Source organism: Bombyx mandarina, chromosome 18 (assembly GCF_030267445.1).
Source record: "Bombyx mandarina strain Sakado chromosome 18, ASM3026744v2".
Lineage (NCBI taxonomy): Eukaryota > Metazoa > Arthropoda > Insecta > Lepidoptera > Bombycidae > Bombyx > Bombyx mandarina.
Genome location: NC_143224.1, coordinates 2,309,992 through 2,334,656, shown reverse-complemented (window position 1 = coordinate 2,334,656; position 24,665 = coordinate 2,309,992). Strand labels below are relative to the sequence as shown.

At 44.9% G+C, this 24,665-nt stretch overlaps 1 protein-coding gene across 2 annotated transcripts in view; it reads left to right on the top strand.

Moving 5' to 3' along the window:
• The first annotated feature begins 413 nt into the window (after positions 1-413).
• Positions 414-24,665, top strand: part of pcx (pecanex) — a 40,839-nt gene continuing 16,587 nt past the window's right edge. For both annotated transcript variants that reach the window (XM_089734889.1, XM_028181354.2), the window contains exons 1-16: positions 414-937; positions 2,552-2,718; positions 4,076-4,191; positions 4,825-9,371; positions 10,011-10,175; positions 11,451-11,595; positions 12,323-12,489; positions 13,549-13,705; positions 16,139-16,264; positions 16,720-16,836; positions 17,408-17,560; positions 18,463-18,644; positions 19,009-19,178; positions 19,291-19,464; positions 20,456-20,603; positions 21,596-21,747. In XM_089734889.1, the coding sequence (XP_089591015.1) occupies positions 785-937; positions 2,552-2,718; positions 4,076-4,191; positions 4,825-9,371; positions 10,011-10,175; positions 11,451-11,595; positions 12,323-12,489; positions 13,549-13,705; positions 16,139-16,264; positions 16,720-16,836; positions 17,408-17,560; positions 18,463-18,644; positions 19,009-19,178; positions 19,291-19,464; positions 20,456-20,603; positions 21,596-21,747 (6,839 nt within the window). In that variant the 5' untranslated portion in view covers positions 414-784. The remainder of the gene's footprint in view (positions 938-2,551; positions 2,719-4,075; positions 4,192-4,824; positions 9,372-10,010; positions 10,176-11,450; positions 11,596-12,322; positions 12,490-13,548; positions 13,706-16,138; positions 16,265-16,719; positions 16,837-17,407; positions 17,561-18,462; positions 18,645-19,008; positions 19,179-19,290; positions 19,465-20,455; positions 20,604-21,595; positions 21,748-24,665) is intronic.

Genomic DNA, 24,665 nt, shown 5'->3' with positions numbered 1-24,665 from the left:
TGAGATCCTATAAAATAAGTTTTAATAATTATTTTTGTATGTTTTAAGCATGATAAATTATGAAATTTTATATAATCAATCATATTAAATCGATATCATAGTCAATAAATAATGTACAACCCAAAACAGACGGCCGAACTGACGTAACAATGACATTTGGCGCGCTAAACATGGCGGATTTTCGGCCTCATTAGACGGAGACGGAGATATTTACGTATATTCATGTTTCATTTTATGTACGCACTGAAATACTGTTATATTGTTTTCCTGCGAGTTAAAGTGCTGAGTAAGAACGAGATAGATATATATTTATGTATGTGCCTTCAAAATGGGTGCTATTTATATAAGCAATTGTACGTATAGAACAATATGTCGTGTCCCTACTATATAGGTCTATGGCTGATAGGTACTTTGAAAAAATGACATTGACATTAGACAAATTGCACACAATGTCAAAATATTTTTTGCGAGAGTTAAATTGCTAAACATAATTAATAATGTATGCATTGAAGCCTTAAAATTATGATGAATATCTTTTATGATGAATATATTACATCTATGTGAATTTCATTAATTCTCACGTTTCTTACTGGTATGATAGCCTAGATTGTTGCTCTAAGTCAATGTTGATAAAGACTATTTTCGCGCGTACACTTGGAACCAAAATGGCAGGAAGGGTAACATTTCGCATTAATCGCTGTAAAGTGAAGATTACATTGTGATTTTCGTAAAGTGAAGTGTATGTGTAACGTGTGTTTATAGAAATGTGGAGATAGTTGATAAAATGGGTTCACAAACACTAGAGATATTGCGTCAAGGTGTTTGGGCGTCTTTAACTGGGGGATGGTTTTATGATCCACATCAAAATTTGTTTTGCAACACGGTCCACCTTTATATCTGGCTGTTTCTACTATGCGTACCGTTCTCAGTCTATTTGGTGAGTGTGACAATAAACATCTAATTGGAACTTGGATAATTTAGGTTAGAAAACGTAATGTTCGTAAATCAGGTCATATTGTTTTTGTTGTTCTGAGATGTGATAGGTAGTACTTTAGTTATGCTTTTATAAGTCCTTATAGACCTCATAAATTTAGAAATACGTACCGTACGTACGTTATTGCGATTTCCCCAATATTTAAACAAAAAATATTTTTTATGACTTTTTATTAAAAGACATGTTCTGCCTTGTGATTGTACAAAATAAGCTATTAGGAAGAGTTGCTATGTTATAGCACCAACAATTATCTCCATTAAGAACACAAAATCTGTGGAGTGCTATGACATGTAATTCATATAAAATTGAATTAGAACCCTGGGCAGAGAGTGAGATGGCTGTGCTCCTGGCATTGCCAGCTTCCTTGAGTGACATTAACCACTTATTGCCATCAGATTATGAAATTCTTAACCTAAGTTTTTTTTTGTTACTAGTATTAGGGTTTTGACAGATCCAAAACATTGTGAAACAAGCTTAGACATATGGTAAACAAACTGCTTTGATGCATTAGTCATTTCCTTGTTGCGGGGTATACTTTTGGTTGTGTGAATGTGTCATGATTTTGTACCAACTAAGCATAATTATGGGAAGTGTTGCTTTTCTTCTTTGAAGAAAACAGCATCTGTTGTGTAACGGGATCTCTAAAAAGCTTACAGTGATGCTACCAAATAACATGCTGTGACATTGACGTTGCTTCCTTTGCTTCCAAGATTTGATGCTCATGACCCTCTGATTATATGAACAAAACCAAAAAACCATTGTAGTTGCTAAATTGGCACTACTCCTTTGCAAGGATGTGTACCAAACGCAATATCGACTTGCTTCAGCAATTTATCAAAATCAAGAAACTTCCTAATGGGTTGAAGCCAAGAGATATTCAGTGTCATTATTTTGTCTGTTAACAACTGCTCCAGTATTACAAAGGGTTTTGATCACATTATGATGGGTAACGAAAAATGGATTCATTATACCAATCCTATCTGCAACACTGTCTGCAATCAGTCCTAAGATTAAATGGATTTGTTACATGTGTCTCAGGTGGATACTTATTTAGAAAGCTTCCCAGTGAAAGCATTCTCCTATTGTGTTGTTAATTTCTTGTATTCATTCCCTGGATATCAATCCTTTTTAGTTGCTTTCAGTAGCTGATGACCAGAGTTGATGCTAAAATCGGAAACTTGTTTTTGTATTGTATTCTGGACAGTTATAATAATTCCTTCTTTACTTTTTTGCAGTTCAGCATTCTAAGGATCTCTGTATTTGTAATAAACTAGATGTATTGGTTATATTTCTGGGTAGGCATTCATTTGATCACAATTATGTTGAAGTCCATGGCACCACCCTACATTTGGGTACATAGTAAAATTTTGTACATAATAGAGAGAAACTATTTACAAATAGGGAAAAAAGTTAAGCAAATGTGTTGTGAGAACTTAGATAAATCATTAAGTAAGGTTGTTTTCTTACCTTGTATCCAATATGAGCATTTGAAGAGCAGCCTTCTGATTCAATTCCTAAATTTAAAAACATTAAGAAAACATAATTTTTTTCTTTCAGTATTTCCCACCATCAAGCTTAGGTTGGATCATATATTGCATCCTTGTAGCTGTACTATTCACAGGATTAAAGCTTCTGAATAGAAGCCTACATCATTTGTATGACACCTCCGAGTTCATAGTTGTACAACCTTCTGATGACCCTAACACCTCAAATGAGAACAATACGTAAGTACTCTTTATTATCTTCCTCAGCTAATTATATGAATGAAAAATGCTTTTGTGTAGTGGTTTTGTGAGTGCGAATGTTTTTTGTCATTCTATACACATACCTTCATTTACATCTCATACTGCTATTTAACACGTTGCCTGTCCAGAGTATTTTGGTTAAGTACCCGTGACGCCCATTTTTTTTTTCGGCTTAACTATTTCATTTTATGTACTTATGAAGTACATGTAAGTGCTTTTCAAAAAACACTTTCAAAAACAACTAAAATACTGAATTTCATGCATGCATTAGTTTTAATGCACAGACGTGCCAGCTAGAATACCGTGCATTACTTATAATGCACGAACGTCACAGCTGGACCAAAAATGCATTATATATAATGCATGGACAGGCAACGTGTTAAGATAAAATATTACATTAAAATCTTATCTTATAGATTAGGTACTGCTTTAAAAATTATGCAATACACCGTTATGGTGGTAGTGCATTTTGTAAACCCATACGGATATATTCCACCACCCCACCTATTTTTGATATGAAGCAGTAATGCGTTTCAAATTGTAGGATGGGCCAGCCGTCGTACTATAAAACAGAGACTTAGATCTTATATCGTAAGATGGGTGGCGACATTTACATTGTTGATGTGGATGTACTCTGGTATTTACTTAACCCCTGGTGGATCACGAACTCGAACATCCATCTAAGAAATTAAAATAATCTAAATATACCCCATGAGTGTACTAAAATTGTGTTACACCCAATCTAGTGGCAAGCACAGTTACCAGTGTAAATGCTGTTGATTGTTGCACGCTGGTACAATACTCAGTAAGCGGTACTGCATATGCTTTTCTGAATCCTTTAGTTGCCTTAAAATACTCCATACTCAAAATAGACTATCAAGTGCAAAGCCCTTCCTGATTGCACTTCAAATTATTCAATATTATGTATATGACATGGGTAACATTTGATGCCTCCAACCATAACACACTATCCATTCGTACAATATTGTTCATATTTTTGCACAAAACCACCCTTAATATGTTATAACTAAATTAACATCAATATACTTTCGACTTATAAGATTAACTACAAAAAATAGAATTGAATAATTATAATAAGACCAAATTAACAGTTCCAAAAATCTCCTTAAAAGGTTTACCTGATCACATAAGCATGCTATATTTTATGCTATTAATTTCTATCAACATCTATTCATGATCGGAAAGATTTTGATCTCTTAATTCCCTACAAATAAGATGAGATTTGCCTTGCTTAATTTTGGTAAACTTTAGGGGTTTAATAGAGTAAAATAAAAAAAAATTAAGGAAAATATGTTTTATTTTATTTTTTATTTAGTACGGACGAGGGCATCGAGATGCAGATGATGAAATTGACAGCTGCAGCCGCATCTGGAACTGACAATGAATCAGTCACATCCCTCGAGTACCACAAACCCAACAATAGCACTATAGGTATGTGATAATAATTTGATAGGCAGCAGTAGGCAGCAGTTTGGCTCTACCCCTGGCATTGCTGAAGTCCGTGGGCGATTGTAACCACTCACTATCAGCTGGGCTGTATACTCGTATGCCTAAAAGGTCAATAAAAAAACGGAATAATGATCAAAACAAAACATCTAAATTCTTCAAGTGTGAGTTTTGAGTATAGCCAAGAAAACGGATGCTGAATAGCCTATACGCCAGAAACCAGAATTCATGACTGATTCGTGGTTAAAATAGCTAGGGTCGTAGGTACCCTACATAGGTTTCTGTTCGTTCGTGGAACCATTGGGTGTTGCCAAAACCCCCAGTGCTACTCGCTAAGTTTTCATTATTTCATACGCTGCGATAACAATGCCCGACGCGCCATCACTTTGACCGCACACAAATTTGAGCTTAAATTCTATTTACAGCAACTATGTCTTTTAGATAATAGGATTATGAAAAGAAACAGCATTTTTTAAAAGTAAAGTATGTAGAGAATCTTAGTGGCAATACGGATTCGAAATCCATTTAACTAGTGCGAGTCACACTGTGTGACTGAATAGAATAATGTATATTGAAAAGAAAGAGATACAGAAGTTTCTCTTCGATTTCTATTTTCAGATTTAAAAGTAGACGTCCATCGTAAAAACAGTTCCGAAACAAGCATAGAAGACAGCGCTATATCATCGAAACAAGCAGAGCCTGTAGCGACTACCAAATCAGATTTATGTGTCGCTCAACCGGCAGACGTTCCCGGTCCATCAAGAAGCCGTCCAACAAATAGAAGTAAATCCAGATCAGGCAGAAGAGAACAGAGAACTTCCAAAAGAAGAACTTACGGGAACAGAATAGAAGAATTGATCGAAGCTTCTAGAAACCCTCGTACAGAAAGCAACGTGCCCAATCATATTTTAGTAGAAGACGGTCCCTTTGCAAAAGTTAGTCGGCGGTACAATGAGTGTCCCCACAGACGACCTACAAACCGGGATTGTTTTAAAGAATGGTTGTATTTAGATGGTCATGAAGCTGGGGAGCCGTATCAATCCAAATTTGCCCGACAGCTGAGCTCCGACTCTAGGGATAACTCGGAGCCCAGCGTCGGTCCTCCGTCACCAAAAAAACGTATAGCTCACAGGCGTAGATACACTATATATCCTTACGAAAGCTGTACTAAGTCTGCGATGGCTTTAGCGACCGGTCAATCATCTAATATGAGAAGGAATTCAAACTCCACGATGTCAACTATACAATTGCCCCTTCTGAATTCGACTGCGCAACTGGTTTCCCATATGAGAAGACATTCTAACAACGCTGATACAGGGTTTTTTGCCAGCGTTGAACTTGGCGAGTACATGATGGTTAAAAAGGAAGCACCAGTAGGAGACGTTGAAAAGAATAAAGGGAAAAGCCCAGGCGTTCGAAGAATAAAAAGTGCTGCCCTGGAAATAGGGTGTCCACTTCCTAGTGTATCTAACTTATCCCCCCATCCTAATAGTGCTGAAACGATAGGTGGTCAAATGTTAAAGAACCCTAAAAGTGCTGTAATACCTCCCCCCAGCAAAAGTCTTACGCGAGGCCCCCATTTAAATCTTTATCCCAAGAATGAGAACGGAGAGGGCTGCAGTTACCCTTACTTGACATACGGGTCAGAAATTGTTTATCCCATAGCAGAAATTTCTGATGAAATGCAGACATCCCAAAAAGAGACTGATTTAGACTCTAGCGGTGAGAGTTATAGTGATTACGATGATGAAAAGCAGTTCCGGGGATTTGATTGGGATGCTGAACAGTCTCTGGCGATGAGATCCAGCGACTCGGACTACGAGAACAACGGTTCCAGGTCACCATTGTTAGAAAGGCCACCTGGAATCAGAGTGGTCCGAACAAAGAGCCACGGTGATTCAAAAAAACATTGCTGTGAACGCCACAGCAATTCCAAACACAATCAGGACTCTCAATACGACAGATCTAAGTGTGTCAGATTAAAAAGATTCAAACATGAACTAGACAATTATGAAAAGCATGCTGAAAGGCAATCGGCGCCTTGCGATTGCAAATCTAATGTTGTATATTTCGACAAAACTAGTGCGAGCTCGAAAGATTTGCTAATAGAGAAATCTAGCTTAGAATCAAACGATAATCCACAACAAGAGCAAAAAGTAGAAGAATCAAAAACTGTCGAGAAAAAACTGTGGGACCACGATATATTTAATTCTAGCAGCAGTAGCAGTTGTGACGTAGATAGACCTAATACTAATGTTGATAAGAACCACATTCCGGAGACAGAGGAATCACAGCTAACTGGTGACAGTAAAAGTGCAGATGAACGAAGTGTATATAGTTTAGACTGGTTGTTTGAAGAGACTGCTAAACGTGGCGTTTACAAAGAAGACTCTCTCAATCCTGACGAGGTTTTATCACAAAACGTCGCAATCGCCCTAGGAGAGTCTTCGGTTAACGTCCCAAAAAATTTAGGAGCTATACCGAAGCAATTAAAGAGCGCGACGCGGTCCCGTGCTTCATCTCAGAAAGAAAACAAGAAAAGGGATTCAAAAAAGGAAAAAGACGATAGCCAAAATGAGGAAAGAATGCTTATGGAGTCGGCAGAGGCGCAGGCCGCTTGCGCCTTAGTTCAAGGGTTGGAGTGTTTGTTTGCTGCGACGAACGCCAACACGGTCGTAATGCCCCCTCCGAACCGAGACGAGCGATCCAGGGCTCACAGGCAAAGCCTCCGCGGTGACAGAGAAAACGTACATAAAACTAGGAAACGATCTATAGAGGAAGTAGCCCAGACATCAACAAGCACTCTCTTGCCGACATCAATGCCACTTTTGGCGGCATTTTTAAATTCTAGAGTGGATTTTACCCCTTGCTGTGCTTCGACAATGGGGCAAGCCTGTGAGAATACTACGACAGAACCATCACAAACTCAGGAAGATGGTCAAAGGCTCCGACCATTGATGGACCGCAACCATCGACATAGAGTCAGAAAAATCAAACGCTCCACCCGTAAAAGGAATAACTCTTCGTCGCAGAACAACCCCGAGACTAAGGACAACCAGTCCAATGCTGAAAATTGTAATAGTTCAACTAACGTTCACTTTGCTAAGTCATTTGATGACACGAGCGACGGAGCCATACACTGTTTCATGGACGAATACGGTAATTGGATGTCGTATACTTTCGATAAAAACGGCTGTGCTCGTGTGCAAGCGCAGCCCATACCGCTACCGGAGAAAGAGGACGGAACCAGAATAAACAGGGTAACCCACACAGACACGGCGGCGGACAATTCTCAGGAGACCGCTGGCGAAGGTAGCTGCGGCTCCCTGGAGTCTGAAGCCGGAAACAGCGAGAGCTTAGCGAAGACCAAACGCGGGGACAGCCTGGACCGGAGCTCCTCCAACCAAGGCAGCAACAACCCCTTACTGTCGAGCAGTAATAACGTTTCGACGGTAGTCCCAATAAATACGAATACTTCCAATAAACGGTTTTATGTTTTCGACGGCGGGACCGGAACGCACACAGATCAGCCTCGCTCGCCTGTGGCCTACGTGACGGATAGCTTGCTAGAACAAATCGAAGCGGAGAGGCAGTCCCGAATGGGCCTGCCTAGTATGCACATTAATTTGCTCATGAGGGAGCAGAGAGCTCAGCAGCAAGCACAGCAACCGGCCGTGGAAACTGCGTCGACGAATAACGTTTCGAGCATGATGCCGGCAATAGGAGAGATCTCCGAAGATAATGTCGAAATACACTTCAGAAATACAATATCGAAGCTCATAGATGAGATCGGTAAAATGAATCAACCAAAGCCACCGCCTGACCAGCCCAAGGGCTACTACAAATACAAACTGTCCAAATGTATGGAAGTTAAAGTTACAATGGACAGACTAAAGTTGATGGCGTTATTCGACAGAAACTTGACATTTTCGGAGACTTTGATTACGATATTGCTGGCCGTCATGGTGTCGGTGTTGGGTTCCATGGTGCTAAGCCTCGGCTTCTACAGGGACATATACGCGTTTTGGTTTTGTTTCATAATAGCCGGAAGTCAATATTCGTTGTTGAAAAGCGTTCAGCCGGATTCGGCATCGCCCGTCCACGGCTTCAATAAAATGGTGCTCTTCTCTCGGCCGGTGTACTTTTGTTTATGTACAGCACTGTTGTGCGGGGTGCACACGTACATGCAGCAGAGCGGGGCGCCCTCAGACGAACATTCCAGAAGTAAACGTAGCGCCGTAGAAATGAAGCCCTTGACGATATACGGCTTCCAAATGAACGAAAGGGATTTTTTGTACGTCGTTCAAGAAATATTATCGAAGTTCCTTTTGTTCTTTCCGCTGGCTTTTAGCTTGGGACTATTCCCGCAAGTGAACACTTTCCTTATGTACTTGCTGGAACAAATTGATATGCATATTTTTGGTGGGAACGCGACGAGCAGTCTTAGCGCCGCTGTATACTGCGTGGCTCGGTCGATAGCGGCCGTCTGCATACTTTACGGATTCGCGTATAGCGGCCTGATCGAAGGCAAGAAATCTCAACATCAGAAACACAATATTCTTTTCTCCATATTCTGCGGCCTATTGGTTCCTATATCGTACCACTTAAGTCGCAGTGCGAGCGATTACACACACATTTGGAACTTGATAAAGAAACACCTACTTCCACCGGAGTTGTATGTGGTGCACGGTCCCGAGTGCGCGCCCGAACCAGACAAAACAGAACCGAGCTTACTGGCCGAAGACAAGAAGGACGGCTCTGAAAGCAACATCTCCAAGCAGAACTCGATTGGAAGTTCCGCCTCTAAAATCAACTTCAGTTCGGAGACGAATATCGCGCGGACTCAGAAGAGGTCTCACGCGTCGAGTGCGAGCTCTTTGAAGATGGACCCCAGGGGGGACACGATGAATTCTACGACCTCTTTAAGGACGGATCCGACCGCGGAAGCTGAAGACAAAAGTCAAGACTCAATGAACACCTCGAAGCAAGACAATACAGACAAGCCTGATGAGGAGGATATGGAGGATCCGTTGCCGAAAAAACTGCAGGCCACTGTCAACGCGCGTCTGAAGAACGACGTTATAGTCTGCACATTCCTCGGTCTCTTTGTGTTCGGTCTGCACTGCACCACAGTTTTCACCACGCTCAAACCTCAACTCAATACGGTAAGTGTTTTGAAATGAATGTATAGGTTACAAAATGTAGTACCTTATTAAAAATAACCTCAATTTTGCGTCGTGAATTAAAAGTTCTTTGTCGTAGCAAGGATAGTAATCCTGTTTATATAATGAAACTAAATTCATAATTTGAACAGCATTTTACATCAGTTTAATTTGGTATATTGAGCCAAACGACATTAAGTAACATGTTTACGACTTTATTTTGTGAAAACTTTCAAGGATTATAAATAAAATGTGATAGTTCCAATGCTTTAGAAGAAAAAAAAAGTAATCTAATTAAAATAAAAAAGTGTTATCTCCATCTTCCCTTAAAAACGAATATGAATATGAAGACGAAGTCTAAAAGCAGCGTGACCACCTATTTCTGCCGGGAAGCAGTCATGGCTATGACTACCGACTCCAATTAAAGATACTACAGTACCAAAACTGTGGTATACCTCTACTGATCCTTATCCCACTATGTGGGGTTGGTGCAAAATATTCCATTTTCCATTCAGGCCTATCATACGTCGCGTCTGCACTCAAAGGATATCCTCTTTCACAAAGCCAATACAAGTATCTTTAGGACGGCTTTACAAAAAAAGCTACAGTAAACAATGTACAAACGGTTGTGCTTCTCTGTAGGTGCTATGGATAATAGCTGGTATATTAGGTTGGATACTGCACTACCTGTTGCCCCAGCTACGCAAACAACAGCCGTGGCTGTGCTTAGCGAGCCCGGTCTTGAAGCAGCACGAGCACGCGCAGTACGAGGTCACGGAGCCGGCCAAGGTTATGCTGTTCGAAAAGGTGAGACGAGGGCCGCATTGACCCTTAACCCTTCGACTGCCGTGTAGGTCACCGGTGCCCTACGCACTAAAGTATTTATGTCGATTTCTGTTACTAAGCGCATGTTTTTTTTTAAAGCTTAGATGGGTGGACGAGCTCACCCCACCTGGTGTTAAGTGGTTATTGGAGCCCACAGACATCTACAACGTAAATGCGCCACCCACCTTGAAACATAAGTTCCAAGGACTCAGGTTTATTTGTAACGGCTGCCCCACCCTTCAAACCGAAACGCATTACTGCTTCACGGCAGAAATAAGCAGGGTGGTGGTACCTACCCGCGCGGACTCAAGAGATCCTACCACCAGTAAACCAGTTGCCTAACGATGCTTTCTTTTGTTTGTTAATGTAGGTTTTAGTCTCTTAGAAATAGATTCATTCTCAGTATCTTCAGATTCGTCTTTCTCAGTCTATTAGAAATTCCGGCGCCTTAGCAACAGAAATCGACTAGTTACTTCAAGGGCACTTTGTAGGGTGATCTACATGTCAGTCAGAGGGTTTAAATTATAGGGTTCCTATTGTCTATTTGTCTTAAGCTGTCTATGGTGTGGTTAGTAGGCTTACTTCAACATTCGATAAAAAACAACTAATATTATAAATGAGAAAGTAGCCGTCTTGGTTGATTATCTTCCACGAGGAAACTGATGAATTGATCTTAACACATTGGACGCCATAGACATCGCGTATCCGACACTATATTTCCCCTCTTATATATCAGAGTCGTCCAAAAACAGTTGTTTTTGTAAATACTTATAGAAAAAGCCGATGTACTCGCTATTTTCCGAATAGTCAAATAACAGACATGCGAGAAAGTCTAACCGTCTTTCCCTGTGCTAAGAGACTAAAAGTGGTTCGACGTTTTAAGAATATCCAATAGTATTGCTTACGCCACACCGTCTCCACAAGCTCGTCCATGTTAACCCCGGGGTCTTTTTTTTTATAGCTTAGATGGATAGACGAGCTCACAGCCCACCTGGTGTTAAGTGGTTACTGGGGCCCATAAACATCTACGGCGTAAATGCGCCACCCACCTTGAGATATAAGTTCTAAGGTCTCAAGTATAGTTACAGTGACTGCCCCACCCTTCAGACCGAAACGCATTACTGCTTCACGGCAGAAACAGGTAGGGTGGTGTACCTATCCGCGCGGACTCACACGAGGTCCTACTACCAAGCTGAGTCAGACTCCCCCGTAAGACCCTCGGAGTGTACCGCGACGTAAAGTACCGTCGTTGTGCAGTTGTTCGTGTACCTGTGCTTCGTGGAGCGGAACGTGGTGTATCCGGCCGTGGTGGTGGCGGCCACCGCACAGGACGCGCCCGCCCTCGCGCTCAAGTACGGGGACGCCGTGGGGGCGCTGCTGGTCTGCGTGTGCGCCCTCAAGTGTCAGTATCCACGACCAAACTATGCGACTCTGTCACTGGTTTCAGTTTTTAGCGCCCTCAAGTGTCAGTATCTGCGACCAAACTATACGACTGTGTCATTGATGTCAGTTTTTAGCGCCCTCAAGTGTCAGTATCTACGACCCCCTACCCAAACTATACGACGGTTTCAGATTTTTTTTACAGCTTAGTTGGGTGGACGATCTCACCGCCTAACTGGCGTTAAGTGGTAACCGAAGCCCATAGACATTTAGGACGTAAATGTCGCCACCCACTTCGAGACATGAGTTGTAAAATCCCAGTTACAACGGCCCTTCAAATCTAAACGCATTACTGCTTCACGGCAGAAATAGGCAGGGTGGTGGTACCAACCACCAGGGAAAACTGTTTCAATATGTAGTAGTACTATTTTTTCAATTGAAAAGGCAAAGGTATCATACCATACCGCCTAATCTTTTGTGTATTCTTTTTTAGGAAAAATAATCTGGTTGGTGGTTGGTAAATGGTGGTTTTTTACTGAGACTTTTCAGTGGACTTTTTCGAAGATCCCGAGAAGCTAGCTACGTTCAGCGACTTTGTTTAATTATCTCACATTGGGGTACTTTCGCGGATACTGACTGATATATTAGAATTCAATTATTTCGAACATGTAAAATTGTAGTGAAATTCAAATCCGACAGTTATTTTACACTTTAAGTCAATGTAGATAAGGTTCATTTCGCACGGACAGGTCTTCGACACGCTTATTCGGAGCCGGACAGCCAATACCTGATAGTGGTGTTCGCGGTTCTAATCTTCCAGAAGGATCTCAGCAGCCGGGGCACTTCAGAAACGTTTCTAGTCGATTATTTCGTAACGGCCATTATATTCAGCAAAGTCTACGAATTTTTACTAAAGGTAAGTTCTATTTCTATTACGCTTTTATTAGCTTCAGACGTATGCACGTTTGTAACGGAATCTTTGAACATTATTTTGACCCCCTTCAAAATGTCGAATTAACTCGAAATTTGGTAAACTTCTTAAGGAACGATGGCAATTCAATATTTAAAAAAAATGAAATTCAACTAAACAATGAAAAAGAAATAATAGTTTAAAAAAACTAACAAAATACTCTTTTATGGAAAATCCAACTAAAAAATAGAAAATATTTTATTATAAATTTGAATTAAAAATAGTGTAAGAAAAAATGATTTTATTGTAAAAAAAGCGTAGGGTTCATGGAATCAGTAGTTATAAATATTTTATGAACAGATATGAGTAGAAAGGTTATTTTGATAATATCCTGAAAAGCACCATCGATCCTTGACGTTATCGATAGTTTTTGCCAACTTGCCAAACAAATATTTTTACTGTCGGTACAGTACCCGACAATAAGCTTGCACTTCGACCTTTGGAAAGAGACAATCGGGCAATTTCGCTTCTTAGAGCGCCATCTCTGTCTATGCGTGCATGTAGTGAACACCATAACGTAAATTCCGTCGACCATGACCCACGAGATAGAAGTCACGATTTAGCGATATGACAGTAACCCTTGCATTAGACATCTTTAGCTACACTAGGATTACGGACCCCGGTAACCGTACTCGTCGAACTTTGGCAAAGGGTTCGACGTGCAACCTAACCTAAACATCAGCCCGCTGAGTTTCTCGCCGGATCTTCTCAGCAGGTCGCGATTCCGATCCGGTAGTAGATTCATTCGCGAAGCCGCTAGTCTTGAGTTGTTAGGTCTCCCTTGGAGGCGCTCGGGCAGCTATAAGCAAATCCCACCCCTCCTGGCTGAGACCTTGCTCGCACTCCTGATAATCTCTCAAACATAAAAAAAAAGATATAACCGTCAACCCTATCTTTGTACGCCTGGCGCTTTTGTGACGGAAATTAACGTGTCTATGATCACAGAACTCTCGATTTCATAAAACTTCAACATACTAGTGAAAGAAAGATATATTTAACGTACAGGTACAGTTCGTTGTGACGTACATAGCGCCGTGGCAAATCACGTGGGGCAGTGCCTTCCACGCTTTCGCCCAGCCCTTCTCGGTGCCGCACTCCGCCATGCTGTTCCTGCAGGCAGCCCTATCCGCCCTCATATCATCGCCTCTGACGCCAGCCCTAGGTATTAATAGAGCACTACTGGTTCCCAGCTAGTCGAAATCCGACTATAATTAATTGAAATTATAAGCTTGTACGCTATTATGATTATATTGTCAAAGACTATTTTATACTTTCATAATCACAGATTTCACTAAGACTACACTATAGACAAATATTAATAATGACAAACAATATTCAATATATTCTCAATTTGACCACAAACTATATATAGTAGAGTATAATAATATAAACCACATGGAAGAGAGACCCTGTTCTTAGTTAATTTGTTTTAAAGAGTGAATTATGTAAAATTTGAAAATAAAAATATTTTTAGAATCAACCTATATAGTGCTTATGGATGAACAGATCACCTTAACCCATGATACAATAGTAAATAAAACACTTAATTGTACTTAGGTTCAAAAAGTATTATATGAAAAATTATTATATGTATGTATGTATATGTGTATATATCTATTTACGCTTATGAGAGAGAGAGAGAATACACTTTATTGCACACCAACACAATTTACATTCAAAAAAACAATAAAAAAGCACATATGTACAATAGGCGGTCTTATCGCTAAAAGCGATCCCTTCCAGACAACCGTTTAATTTACAGAAATTCTGTAAAATATAAAAATATAGCAGGTATGTTGCGGTGTACCATAGACAATACATTATTATAGAAAATACCTAGTCAGGTCATAAATTCTGTCACATGTTTAATGTAAAATAATTGAAACAAGTTTATTCATTATGTAACCATTCATATACCAAAATGAACTTAACAAAACATAGATTCTTATGACACTAAAGTTTATTCAAAATGACCTCCGTGATTTTGAATACAGGCCTTCAATCTGCGCGGCCAGTCGTCTATCGCAGCACGAACGAGGTCCATGTCAATATCGGTGGCTGCCTTAATCAAGGATGTCTTGAGTGACTCCAAATTGGGATGAGGCTTTGAGCACGCCTTTTCCTCCAAGTGTTGCCATATCTTGTAATCTAACGGATTCAAATCTGGACTGGAGGAGGGCCAGTCTTCGTGCCGGATGAAGTCGATTTCACGCGCCGCCAGCCAGTCTTGTGTGCTCTTCGCTCTATGAGCTGGCGCCGAATCTTGTTGGAATACCCAGTGCCTGTTATTGAACATGGTATGAGAAACAGGTTCCACAAGGGTCGTCAGGACTGTATTTTGATACACAACTGCATTCGTTTTTACACCTTTCTCACAAAAATGTACCTCTGTTAAGCCCCAATAAGCAACTCCCAACCATATCATGAGCGAGGATGGAAAATGACCTCGTTGGACACGCGGAATACGGTTGCTCGCTTCTTCACTACTGTGTGCGTACACCTTATCATTTTGTTTGTTGTAACTCTCTTGTACTGTAAAATTTTTTTCATCCGAAAAAAGAATTTCCCGATATTTTTTTCCCGCGTACCGCTTCAACAAAGCGCGGCATCTCTTCAGTCTCAGGTCCATTAGACGAGCATTCAAACGATGTCCTGTTTTTCTTCGATATGCCCGAAGCCCTAAGTCTTCATTTAACACCCTTTTCACCGTGGTTCTGCTTAACCCCATCTGAAGGGCCAACAGTTTCTGATTACGTTTGGGATTTCTTTGAATTCGCGCCTTCACAGCTTTTATCACTGCTGGAGTCCTAACAGACCGAGGGCGACCACTTCTTGACCTGTCATCTACACTAGAGTCTTCATTGTATCGTTGATGGTACGATAAACGAATCTTTTGGTTATATTCAAATTTTTCAGTATGTTAAAAATTTGAATTGGCGCGTAACCGCAACGATGCAACGCAATAACTGCAACACGGTCTTCTTTAAGCGTCCACTCCATATTTAAAAATTAGTAAAAATTCTAAAAGTATACATTTTTATTTTCATGAACAATTCGAAATTCGAATTCAATAAACTTTTTTGTGGCCAGCATTCTAAAAGAAAAGTTTTTACTGTGTGACAATACTTATGACCTGACTAGGTATATACATAAAATAAACAGATATATACCGTTTACATATAATATATACCAATATACATACTTACATACAATACATACTAATATACTTACACACACACATAATAAATCAACAGTATGGTTATGTGTGGCTTATGAATGGTGTGTATGTATACATTGTGTATGTATTTTTAATTTAATATAAAATTAATTGCACCTACCACTATTATTTTTGCACTACCTTTGGTTGACTGGTGGAGAATGCCTTAGGCATTGAGTCCGCCGATGTAAATTTTACATGAAGTGTAATAAATAAACAAAGTAAATTAGAAAAAATTAACTCACAACTAAAGTACAATGTCCGGACTTATTGCTGAAAGTTATCTCTTCCAGTCAGCCTTTGGATGGAGATGATTTTGGAAGATGTCATAGAAACAGTGCCTACGAGTGCAGACCACAGCTGGCTTGACTGTTACAGGTAGCGCCATCTTTATGACGTCATACGTGCGTCCGATAAAATTCTGGGAACGCGACTACAACACCAAGAGAGTCGACCAGAGCAACACCAGGCTCTCGTCGCAACTGGAACGGAACCTGGGGTCTGGTGAGTTCAATGATGCCGGATTATAACAGCCAAGCGTTCTGTGACAGTGTACAATATATACAACTTTATTTAGGGATGGGAAAAAATAATCTTAAAAAAAGAACTTCTTCTCCTCTAATTCAAAACTGCCAGCCTGGGGACCGTCATAATTCCACACCCATAGCACAAAAAAAAAAGAAAATAATAATCATCTAGAATGTTTTTGCTGAGTTAACTTATTAAATTTTATAAATAACTTTGTTGACTTTCTCTGATAAATTATAAGAACTTAATAAAACATAAGAAGAATAAATCAGTAAAATTCTAATATAATAAAATAAGTGTGGTTACATTATAGCCATTAAATCACTAATATATAAAGACATAGATTAAACATTGGGATACGAATTTTACTCGCAATTTCATTAGGTAGAAGAAGACGCAAATTAAAATGTATGTTCAATTTTTTTTTACAGATGACAACAATTTAAATTCGATATTCTACGAGCACCTGACGCGATCGTTGCAGCACTACCTGTGCGGAGACCTCATGCTGGGCCGCTGGGGGCAGGTGCAGCAGGGGGACTGCTTCGGTGAGACTCCACTCATCACTGTCTGACCAGCATGACCAACTTAACTGCTAATAATGCTACTATAGTGTAGCTACTGTATACGACTATAAACTATATACACAGCTTAAACTGGTGCTTTTAGGTACCTCAATTGAGCACCTGTTATCGTTCTCGTCGAACCCGTCGCTTGCGAAGAAGGGCTCGACGAGTAAATTAACCCATAGACACAGGCCACTGAGTTTCTCGTCAGATCTTCTCAGTGGGTCGCGTTTCCGATCCGGTGGTAGATTCATCCGCAAAGCAGTTGCTCTTGAGTCGTTAGGTCTCTTTCAGAGGCGCTCGGGCAGCTGTTAGCAAATCTCACCCCTTCTCGCTGAGCCTTTGCTCGCCCACCTGTTCTGGTGAAGCTAGAAAGGCCCCCAGGCCACCAGTAATCCTTCAATTCTTAAAAAAAAAATCTAAAACATTTTTTTTTCTTACCTATCTAGTGACCTCGAGGTGTCATACTACTCACCGAGTGAGTAGGTGAGCTCATGGGGCTTTAAATTGTGGAATGAATAATATGATAACCTTATTCCTTATTCTTTCACAGTTTTAGCATCAGATTACCTGAACTGCCTAGTGCATATAGTTGAAATGGGGAATGGACTAGTGTCCTTCCAACTGAGAGGCTTGGAGTTCAGAGGCACTTACTGCCAGCAGAGGGAAGTGGAGGCGATATCCGAGGGACCAGAGGATAATAGCGGTAAAATAAATTCATTCTCATTCATTAAAACATCCTTTTATAATATTTAACTAAATAAATAATTATTGAGTTTAGAAATACATGTAGTATTTATTATTTAATATGGTAAAAGAATAAAATCTTCAATTCTTTTTGAACAAAATTAGTGTTGGGGTTCAAGGGGAAGTTTGTAGAGTTCCAAAAGAGTATGTTGTTTGAGCACCTTTATTATGTTAGTTAAGTACAAATGATAGCGCGTTAACGAGTACGTGTTGCTAAGTGGTACTGCTATACAAGAATGTAATAAAATAATTGGACAGCACAACGACGACGCACGGCGCGTCAACGTATTAAGTTAGGTATGTACAAACCGTGCAATCAAAATGTTTTCGATACTTGAAGTTGTCGTGGCCTAACGGATAAGACGTCCGGTGCATTCGTGTTGAGCGATGCACCGGTGTTCGAATCCCGCAGGCGGGTACCAATTTTTCTAATGAAATACGTACTCAACAAAAATGTTCACGATTGATTTCCACGGTGAAGGAATAACATCGTGTAATAAAAATGAAACCCGCAAAATTATAATTTGTGTAATTACTGGTGGTAGGACCTCTTGTGAGTCCGCACGGGTAGGTACCACCACCCTGCCTATTTCTGCCGTGAAGCAGTAATGCGTTTCGGTTTGAAGGGTGGGGCAGCCGTTGTAACTATAATTGAGACCTTAGAACTTATATCTCAAGGTGGGTGGCGCATTTACGTTGTAGATGTCTATGGGCTCCAGTAACCACTTAACACCAGGTGGGCTGTGAGCTCGTCCACTCATCTAAGCAATAAAAAAAAAAAAAAAAAAAAAAACTTGAATATTTGTTGTATATATAAAAAAACACCGAGGTGCTTATTGACCCCCACCCCGCGTGGTGCAGAGGGCGCGTGCGGCGGGCGCTGGTGGGTGTCCCCGGGCGCGGCGTGGGCGCTGCGGTGGCTGGCGTGGCAGCTGGCGGCCGCGCGCTACGTGCTGGAGGGGTACTCCGTGTCCGACAACAGCGCCGTCTCCATGCTGCAGGTGTTCGACTTCCGGAAGGTGCTGCTCACCTACTACGTCAAGGTCAGCGCGTCTACACCATTGATTCGTGTATTGCGATTTGTTCACGCTGGTTGAAATTATGTGATGTGAAATTGCCACTGCGTTCATCCACAGTGCGTTTCCAGAGATATTTTTTGCCACGTACCATCCGGCTTTGGAATGAGCTCCCCTCCACGGTGTTTCCCGAGCGCTATGACATGTCCTTTATCAAACGGGGCTTGTGGAGAGTATTAAGCGGTAGGCAGCGGCTTGTGTCTGCCCCTGGCATTGCTGAAGTCCATAGGCAACGGTAACCACCCACCATCAGGTGGGCCGTATGCTCGTCTAACTACAAGGGCAATAAAAAATTAAAAGTAACCAAAACATAATTCTATCTTTATTGTAGAGCATCATTTACTACACGATACAGTCGAGTAAGTTAGAAGAGTGGCTGGCCTCTCCTACAATAGCCGAGGCTTTGAAACCAATAAATGAGAGGAACTTCGTCGACTTGGATCCAATATTCAATGTTAATCTGGATGAGGATTACGATTTTCGAGCATCTGGGATCACAAAGTGAGTGAACTTTAAGAATTCATTCTGAATTTTATGTTGCTACATGTTTACTTCTAATATAAAAATTGTAAAGTAACAGTAAAGTGGTAAAATGGTATGTATGTTCGTACAGAAGCAAGTTCGTGTCGGTGTACGGCGAGTGGGTGTCGGTATGTGCGGCGCGGCGGGGCGGGGCGGGGGGGAGGCGGCGCGGTGCGCGGGACGGCTCACTGGTGGCGCTGTGCTTCGCGCTCAGCCTGCTCGGCCGACGGGCGCTCGCCGCTGCACAGCACCTCTCCGCCTCCAGGTACAAATAGCTGCCTATACTCACGCGCTCGAGCGGGTGTGTCGTGGCGTGGCGTGGCGGGGCGGGGCGGGACGGGGCGGGGCGCTAACGTGACACGACGGGTTACAAAAGAAAGTAAAATAATTGAGGTCTAGTAGTTCCTTTAGGTGATGGCGTAGTTCCAATCTACTTTGCTTAATTCATTAAACAAGCAATAGAATATAACTGTCGGTACAGAACTTTAATGTCATTAAAATAAATTAAACTTAATATTCTATCGCACGTCACTTAAGTAAGGACTGCTTAAGAGTGTATTTAAAGAATAATGAGTATTTACAAATTGTGAAAACTCCTCGTTTTACTATCTACAGTTCACTAGATAAAAGTTAAGAACATATTGAAGGATCTATATCACGTTTAGTTATGATTCTCGTAAGTTTTCATAATGTAAATTAATTTGTACCAGTGGCCCCGCAGGAGTCGATATTCGACTATAATTAATTGAAATTATAAGTTTAAACATTATTATGGTTCTATTGTCAAACACTATTATAATTCGATAATATAATCACAGTATTCGCCAAAACTGCACTATAGATCAATAAATAATATTAAAGACAAACAATATTAATCTATTTTCAATTCGACTTTAAACAATAACAAAAGTTTCCCAATTGACAGTAAACAAAGAGTATATTTTTATGTATGTGTTGTGTCAAATACATGGTAGTGTGTGTAATGTTTTCTTTATTGATTTAAAGTATCTTTTATGCATTATTTAAAAAAAATATTAGCTTTGTGCACATCTTCTCTATATTCTCTATAAGTGTGAGAAATTTCATACTCCTCATCCGCGCAATTTTCGTAAAAAGGGGTACAAAGTTTACGTATTACTTCAGTTCACTTCACGTATTAATATATGTATAGATAATAACTAAAAATTGCGCACGTCCTTTGTAATGAGTGAAGTAAAGTGAGACGCTAGATGTGACCTGGCGTGGCGTGTCCGCAGCGTGGAGTTCTTCCTGTACGGGCTGCACTCGCTGTTCAAGGGCGACTTCCGCATCACGTGCGCGCGCGACGAGTGGGTGTTCACCGACATGGCGCTGCTGCACGCGGTGCTGGCGCCCGCCGTGCGCATGGCGCTCAAGCTGCACCAGGTACCGGCCCGCAACTATTCACTTTACTACTACTACTACTACTACTTTTTTTTTCTATTGAAGTGCAACTTCTTATTCGACTTCACACAAGGTAGCGTTAAACGTTTAACGCTGCCATGGAATAGAAAGAGACCAAGCAATATTACAAGAGCAATCTGGTTTAAGATGAAAAATGAAGAAGACCACAATACTACACATCGAGAAAGAAGTTTCACTTCATTCACGTGCACCAAGTTGCACGCGCACCGTTTTTTATTTATTTAAAAGAGCTGATTGTTGATTAAAATTATTACAATCACAGTTTGTATTTTGTCCGTTAGGTAAATAAGTATATTTTTTTGTAAAATCCAAAGGGATTTTACTGGTGGTAGGACCTCTTTACGAGTGGTAGGACCTTTTTACTGGTGGTAGGACCTCTTTACGGGTGGTAGGACCTTTTTACTGGTGGTAGGACCTCTTTACGGGTGGTAGGACTTTTTTCTGGTGGTAGGACCTCTTCTTGTGAGTCCGCGCGGGTGGGTACCACCACCCTGCCTATTTCTGCCGTAAAGCAGTAATGCGTTTCGGTTTGAAGGGTGGGGCAGCCGTTGTAACTAAACTTGAGACCTTAGAACTTATATCTCAAGGTGGGTGGCGCATTTACGTTGTGGATGTCCATGGGCTCCAGTAATCATTTAACACGGGGTGGGCTGTGAGCTCGTCCACTCATCTAAGCAATAAAAAAAAAGGGACATGCATATTAAAGATTGCTCTTAGAGATTTTTTTAACCCAATCGCTAGTAGTCTAGGAGGCTATTAAGCTGCATCTAGACGGGTAGGTGAGTTCACAGGCTCAACCTGAGATAAATTTCTAACACTATCCCTACCAAGAGCAGTGCTTCACTGAACCCACCATTGGATTAGAATCGTGATTCACAGAAGATCCGGTAGGAAACTCCGGCTTGTGTCCGTGGTCTAGGTTGCACATTTCTCACGCAGAGATTTTCGTGCAGGATCACTTCATGTTCCCGGAGGAGTACAGCAGCAGCTCAGCTCTGTACGCGGCCATCTCCGCGCACTCGCAGCGCCTCGTCATCTGCCACGAGGCGGCGCCCGCCTGGCGCTACAACGTGCTGCGGGGCGCGCCGCACCTCCTGGCGCTCAGGTGAGTCGCGCTATCGACCCGCGCGCTAGGGACACAACGCGCCCGTCATCTGCCACGAGGCGGCGCCCGCCTGGCGCTACAACGTGCTGCGGGGCGCGCCGCACCTCCTGGCGCTCAGGTGAGTCGCGCTATCGACCCGCGCGCTAGGGACACAACGCGCCCGTCATCTGCCACGAGGCGGCGCCCGCCTGGCGCTACAACGTGCTGCGGGGCGCGCCGCACCTCCTGGCGCTCAGGTGAGTCGCGCTATCGACCCGCGCGCTGCGGACACAACGCGCCCGTCATCTGCCACGAGGCGGCGCCCGCCTGGCGCTACAACGTGCTGCGGGGCGCGCCGCACCTCCTGGCGCTCAGGTGAGTCGCGCTATCGACCCGCGCGCTAGGGACACAACGCGCCCGTCATCTGCCACGAGGCGGCGCCCGCCTGGCGCTACAACGTGCTGCGGGGCGCGCCGCACCTCCTGGCGCTCAGGTGAGTCGCGCTATCGACCCGCGCGCTAGGGACACAACGCGCCCGTCATCTGCCACGAGGCGGCGCCCGCCTGGCGCTACAACGTGCTGCGGGGCGCGCCGCACCTCCTGGCGCTCAGGTGAGTCGCGCTATCGACCCGCGCGCTAGGGACACAACGCGCCCGTCATCTGCCACGAGGCGGCGCCCGCCTGGCGCTACAACGTGCTGCGGGGCGCGCCGCACCTCCTGGCGCTCAGGTGAGTCGCGCTATCGACCCGCGCGCTAGGGACACAACGCGCCCGTCATCTGCCACGAGGCGGCGCCCGCCTGGCGCTACAACGTGCTGCGGGGCGCGCCGCACCTCCTGGCGCTCAGGTGAGTCGCGCTATCGACCCGCGCGCTAGGGACACAACGCGCCCGTCATCTGCCACGAGGCGGCGCCCGCCTGGCGCTACAACGTGCTGCGGGGCGCGCCGCACCTCCTGGCGCTCAGGTGAGTCGCGCTATCGACCCGCGCGCTAGGGACACAACGCGCCCGTCATCTGCCACGAGGCGGCGCCCGCCTGGCGCTACAACGTGCTGCGGGGCGCGCCGCACCTCCTGGCGCTCAGGTGAGTCGCGCTATCGACCCGCGCGCTAGGGACACAACGCGCCCGTCATCTGCCACGAGGCGGCGCCCGCCTGGCGCTACAACGTGCTGCGGGGCGCGCCGCACCTCCTGGCGCTCAGGTGAGTCGCGCTATCGACCCGCGCGCTAGGGACACAACGCGCCCGTCATCTGCCACGAGGCGGCGCCCGCCTGGCGCTACAACGTGCTGCGGGGCGCGCCGCACCTCCTGGCGCTCAGGTGAGTCGCGCTATCGACCCGCGCGCTAGGGACACAACGCGCCCGTCATCTGCCACGAGGCGGCGCCCGCCTGGCGCTACAACGTGCTGCGGGGCGCGCCGCACCTCCTGGCGCTCAGGTGAGTCGCGCTATCGACCCGCGCGCTAGGGACACAACGCGCCCGTCATCTGCCACGAGGCGGCGCCCGCCTGGCGCTACAACGTGCTGCGGGGCGCGCCGCACCTCCTGGCGCTCAGGTGAGTCGCGCTATCGACCCGCGCGCTAGGGACACAACGCGCCCGTCATCTGCCACGAGGCGGCGCCCGCCTGGCGCTACAACGTGCTGCGGGGCGCGCCGCACCTCCTGGCGCTCAGGTGAGTCGCGCTATCGACCCGCGCGCTAGGGACACAACGCGCCCGTCATCTGCCACGAGGCGGCGCCCGCCTGGCGCTACAACGTGCTGCGGGGCGCGCCGCACCTCCTGGCGCTCAGGTGAGTCGCGCTATCGACCCGCGCGCTAGGGACACAACGCGCCCGTCATCTGCCACGAGGCGGCGCCCGCCTGGCGCTACAACGTGCTGCGGGGCGCGCCGCACCTCCTGGCGCTCAGGTGAGTCGCGCTATCGACCCGCGCGCTAGGGACACAACGCGCCCGTCATCTGCCACGAGGCGGCGCCCGCCTGGCGCTACAACGTGCTGCGGGGCGCGCCGCACCTCCTGGCGCTCAGGTGAGTCGCGCTATCGACCCGCGCGCTAGGGACACAACGCGCCCGTCATCTGCCACGAGGCGGCGCCCGCCTGGCGCTACAACGTGCTGCGGGGCGCGCCGCACCTCCTGGCGCTCAGGTGAGTCGCGCTATCGACCCGCGCGCTGCGGACACAACGCGCCCGTCATCTGCCACGAGGCGGCGCCCGCCTGGCGCTACAACGTGCTGCGGGGCGCGCCGCACCTCCTGGCGCTCAGGTGAGTCGCGCTATCGACCCGCGCGCTAGGGACACAACGCGCCCGTCATCTGCCACGAGGCGGCGCCCGCCTGGCGCTACAACGTGCTGCGGGGCGCGCCGCACCTCCTGGCGCTCAGGTGAGTCGCGCTATCGACCCGCGCGCTAGGGACACAACGCGCCCGTCATCTGCCACGAGGCGGCGCCCGCCTGGCGCTACAACGTGCTGCGGGGCGCGCCGCACCTCCTGGCGCTCAGGTGAGTCGCGCTATCGACCCGCGCGCTAGGGACACAACGCGCCCGTCATCTGCCACGAGGCGGCGCCCGCCTGGCGCTACAACGTGCTGCGGGGCGCGCCGCACCTCCTGGCGCTCAGGTGAGTCGCGCTATCGACCCGCGCGCTAGGGACACAACGCGCCCGTCATCTGCCACGAGGCGGCGCCCGCCTGGCGCTACAACGTGCTGCGGGGCGCGCCGCACCTCCTGGCGCTCAGGTGAGTCGCGCTATCGACCCGCGCGCTAGGGACACAACGCGCCCGTCATCTGCCACGAGGCGGCGCCCGCCTGGCGCTACAACGTGCTGCGGGGCGCGCCGCACCTCCTGGCGCTCAGGTGAGTCGCGCTATCGACCCGCGCGCTAGGGACACAACGCGCCCGTCATCTGCCACGAGGCGGCGCCCGCCTGGCGCTACAACGTG